Genomic DNA, 4,916 nt, shown 5'->3' on the forward strand with positions numbered 1-4,916 from the left:
ATTCTGGCGGACTCGCGTCGAGGGTTATTACTATAACCTGTCTCGGACCTTGCTCAAACCTCCACCGTCGTCTGCTCACGGATGGCGGGTTCCAGGGATACCTGTGGGGTTTGCGAAGCGCAGTTCTTTGGCAAGCAAAAGTGTTTGGAGTGCACTGGGAATTGTAAACGCCGGGTTCACAAGGATTGCACTATAAATTCGTCCTATACCTGCCAGCATTGTAAGTCCTCTGTCAGGACTTCCAGAAGCCCCACTCGTCGGACTAGCAACATGCACGACGGTACCACCTCGACTCCACTTACGCTCAACGATTTGCACGATGCTCTTAACGGCCTGCTTGAAGTTGATAGCCTCGCACGAAAGCCCGACTCTGTCGTTGATGTTATTATAACGAAACTTTATACCCTACTCCTTCACGTTGCTACATTGGACTCTAAAGTCATGGCTCTGGAGAAAGACAAGGCCTTTCTCGAAAAGGAGAATGCTGAGCTACGGTCAGCCCTCCAGAGACCTCCGCCGACATTTCACTCTGAAATTGGCCTACCCATGAGTGCTCTTGCGTCTCGGCCATCACTAGGCCTTCTTCCACAGACGGCCCCATGGTTTAAACGACCGACAGCTCCTACGGGCGTAACGTGTGCACCTAAGGATCCCAGCATTGGACAACCTCAACCTTTCCCTACTCCATCAGCGAAACCTCGCCCTCCCACACAGAGTGGTATGGCCAAGACGTCACGCATTAAGACTGCGCCAAAGGGACCACCAAAAGCTCTCTTTGTGAGTCGTCTTGACCAATCCCTACTTTCGGCGGAACTCCAAGATATCCTTAAAGAAGAATCACAGATTAAGACGGCTCACTGTATACGACTCAAATCCAAGAGTCCGACAGCTTCCCACTCTTCGTTCTATGTGACCTGTGCAGATCCTATGGAGTTTGATAAACTAAGTGACCCGGCGATATGGCCAGAAGACTGCATCTTGACACCCTTTAATGGTGTTCCGCGTAAGGAACACCAACATAGCTCGGAGCTTAAATCATCGGACTCTCTCAACGACGAGCAATGACGAATTTAAGTTTTGTCTACCAAAACGTGCGTGGTTTACGCACAAAGTCTGCTGAATTTTTGAACAATGTTATTTCCCAAGATGTGGATGTTATTTGCTTAACGGAAACTTGGCTTAACCAAGAACATTTTCCAGACAATTATACTGTTTATAGAGGTGATCGACCGGATCACGAATTTAAAAACGTTCGGGGTGGTGGTGCCCTTATTGCCATTAAAAAGTCCTACTTTAGTACTAGGCGTCATGATCTGGAGGGCGTTTCTGAGTGTGTTTTCATTCAGGTCAACACAAGCTCAGAAGAGGTTCTTTTGATTGGCGCTGTATACTTCCCACCCGCCTCAAACGATGAGCGCTATTTTGATTACAAATTACGGCTTATGAAGGAATTGCCACTGCAGGACACTAATTTGTTACTCCTCGGCGATTTTAATCTCCCTCTAATTGATTGGGACATTAATGGCACTATTGGTTGCACCTCCCTGACCGCAAAAAAAGCTAGTCATATCTTTGACCTTTGTTACTTTTATAATTTACGCCAATTTAACACATTACCGAACACCAGTGGTAATATACTTGACCTTTGCTTAGCAAATGTCAACAGTTTAGATATTGCCCCTTTAGACGAACCATTAGTTAGTATAGACGCATACCATCCCCCTTTTGGGGTTACTTACCCTGTTACATTGAGACATCATATAATTGGGACGGATCATTCATTTAGGTACCAGCTGGGTGATTATGCTCTCCTATATTCTCATTGACGTGATTCGGATTGGTCCTGTATTAGGGATTCCTGCGATGTTGATCATTGTGCTAAAACTGTAACTGCCTACATTCAGGGCAGACGAACTGTCGGAAATGGTTCTGCTTATCCTAGCTGGTACTCTCCTGAATTGCGTTCCGCCATTAAACGTAAAAAATATTATTTTAAGAAGTACAAACGTACCCACGTCTTACAAGACTTTATTTGCTTTAAACAACAAAGGGCGCTTGTCCGAAAATACACGAAACGTGATAGATTATCAGAGGGTGACAAAGTTTGCCATGACGCTTTGAGCCACCCTAGGAAATTCTGGAGTTTTGTCAATGGCAATATTAAGAGTAGATCCCACACAATCTCCCTCAAAATTAACAAAGAAGTGATCACTAATGCCGAGGATATTGCTTCCCATTTTGGCGATCATTTCTCTAAAATTTCCACTGATGAAACCACTTCCACCCGTTCCTACGTCGCTCATAGCTCAAATATACCTCACCACCAGCTTTCATGCTTACGAATAACTCAGCAAGATATTGCTAAGGCAATACAAAAACTTCCAAGTAAGCTTTCTACGGGTTCCGATAAAATTCCGGCTCTTGTTATCAAGGGTTGCAGGGAAATCTTACTTCCCGCTCTGGAACATATTTTCAATCTATCCATTAGGAATGGAGAATTCCCTACAATGTGGAAGAGGGCAATAGTTGTACCGATATTTAAATCTGGTGCTGCCTGCGATATTAAGAACTATCGTCCAATCTCACTACTAAACACATTGGCAAAATTGTTCGACATGATTGTTCATTCGAAATTGCAGGCGTGGTTCCAGCTCTTCCCTAACGATTGCCAACATGGCTTTCTGCCGGGAAAGAGTGTGGACACTAACCTTGCGGTTTTCATGGATTTCGTAGCTCCTGCTGTCGAGGACCGTGGTCAGGTTGACGTGATTTACCTGGACTTGGCCAAGGCCTTCGACCGCGTGTCCCACTCTCTCCTTTTAGAATAGATGAGCGCTCTGGGAGTGACCACTGACTTGTTGAGATGGTTTCGCTCCTATTTAGCTGACAGAATCAACTTAATAAAAATCAATGGCGTTGTTACACAGGAAACCTATTCAGTACATTGTGGAGTACCCCAAGGCTCCTCCTTAGGCCCGCTTTTGTTTAATATTTTTATTTACGATTTGCAATACGTGGTAAAATACTCTAAATTGATAGCCTTTGCTGATGACCATAAAATATGCCACAAAATTAACTCTCGAACAGACAGTGCTCACTTACAGTACGATCTAAATGCCATAGAATCTTGGTGCCTATCTAATAACCTGCCTTTAAACCCCGCAAAGTCCATACATGTGTCATTTACGCGTCGCATCTGTAGAGAAATCTGCTACACATACTCTATCGCACAGTCAACCATTCCCCAACGCTCACTAGTAAAAGACCTCGGAGTACTATTTGATCGGGCTCTTCTTTTTCGAGAGCACACTTCGAACACAGTGAATCACTGTCGTCGAACACTAGGAGTAGCGTTAAAGATCTGTAGACCATTAAGGTCCATTAGGCACTTTAGATTGCTTTACCTTACTTTAGTCAGGTCAAAAGCTTTATATGGTTGTCTTGCTTTTAGCGGGTGTAGTACATACCTTAAGAAAATGCTGGAAGGAATACAGAGGAAATTCATTTCATATGCTCATACGTTTTTCTTACGCCACATGGACTATAAATACGAATTATTGCTTGATCACTTAGGTATCAAACCTTTACAGCATATGATGGAAATTATTGACATCAAGTTTCTGTATAAATTACTCCACGGTAGTATTTCCATCTCCGACTTGTTGGTTAAATTAAACTTTTTAGTTACATCTGGTATAAGACGAACGACAACTTTCTATGTACCCACAAAACGCTTTAACCCAATTTACCGCATGCAAGAAAATTATAACCGGCATTGTACAGAATTTGATATTTTTTGTGTACATATAAAACAAATTTGTTAAAACTTCCAAATACCTCGATCTAAGTCATAATTTGATAACCTTTGTAACAATGTAATTTATAACATTATATAATTTATATACCCATTCCTGTAAAAAACACCATCCATGCTGTGTACAATCTCGTGAACCATGTAATTAGTTTTTATTGTGCACATTAAACAAACATTTCATTCATTCATTCATTCATTATTATTAGTTTATTTAGTTTATTATTATTATTAGTTTATTTAGTTTATTATTATTATTTTTATATATTGTGCATTTATAACATTAAAGTAAAACGAAATAAATTTCCTTACCTACATCCCCAATATCACTCCAAAATTATTATGATATTTTTAGTTTGAATCAACTAACCATTCCACAAACATCTGTCACGACAAAACGGAAACAGTAGGTGTACCATTTTTGAACGCTTTTCTCCCAATACCAGTTCAGTATAAATCTCTTCAACTAGAAAGTGTATTTTATTGTACTTTTAGTGTATTTTATTATGGTATAGTGTACTTTTAGTGTGTTTTATTGTACTTTTAGTGTATTTTATTGTGTTTTACTGTATTTTATTGTAGTTTTATTGTACTTTTAGTGTATTTTATTGTGTTTTACTGTATTTTATTGTAGTTTTATTGTACTTTTAGTGTATTTTATTGTGTTTTACTGTGTTTTATTATAGTTTTATTGTGCCTTTGTGTAGTTTTATAGTGTTTTATTTTACTTTTAGTGTATTCTATTGTGTTTTACTGTATTTTATTGTAGTTTTTTTGTACTTTTAGTGTATTTTATTGTGTTTTACTGTGTTTTATTATAGTTTTATTGTACATTTGTGTAGTTTTATAGTGTTTTATTTTACTTTTAGCGTATTTTATTGTGTTTTACTGTATTTTATTGTAGTTTTATTGTACCTTAGTGTATTTTATTGTGTTTTACTGTATTTTATTGTACTTTCAGTGTATTTTATTGTGTTTTACTGTGTTTTATTAGAGTTTTATTGTACCTTTGTGTAGTTTTATAGTGTTTTATTTTTCTTTTAGTGTATTTTATTGTGTTTTACTGTATTTTATTGTAGTTTTATTGTACTTTTAGCGTATTTTA

General features: G+C 38.9%; 1 protein-coding gene across 1 annotated transcript; it reads left to right on the plus strand.

Moving 5' to 3' along the window:
* The first annotated feature begins 1,061 nt into the window (after positions 1-1,061).
* Positions 1,062-2,828, plus strand: LOC149630084 (uncharacterized). The gene is made up of 2 exons (XM_089851277.1): positions 1,062-1,786; positions 1,853-2,828. The coding sequence occupies exons 1-2, from the start codon at positions 1,062-1,064 to the stop codon at positions 2,826-2,828; spliced, it is 1,701 nt and encodes a 566-aa protein (XP_089707403.1).
* Positions 2,829-4,916: the final 2,088 nt, after the last annotated feature.

Source organism: Phalangium opilio, unplaced genomic scaffold (genome assembly GCF_054372755.1).
Source record: "Phalangium opilio isolate 3A_F unplaced genomic scaffold, DU_Popi_V2 ptg000103l_1, whole genome shotgun sequence".
NCBI lineage: Eukaryota > Metazoa > Arthropoda > Arachnida > Opiliones > Phalangiidae > Phalangium > Phalangium opilio.

Coding starts and splice junctions, on each gene's coding strand:
- LOC149630084 (XM_089851277.1), top strand. CDS start 1,062: ATGACGAATTTAAGTTTTGTCTACCAAAACGTGCGTGGTTTACGCACA. Junction 1,787..1,852: donor GGGACGGATCATTCATTTAG/GTACCAGCTGGG, acceptor GTCCTGTATTAG/GGATTCCTGCGATGTTGATC.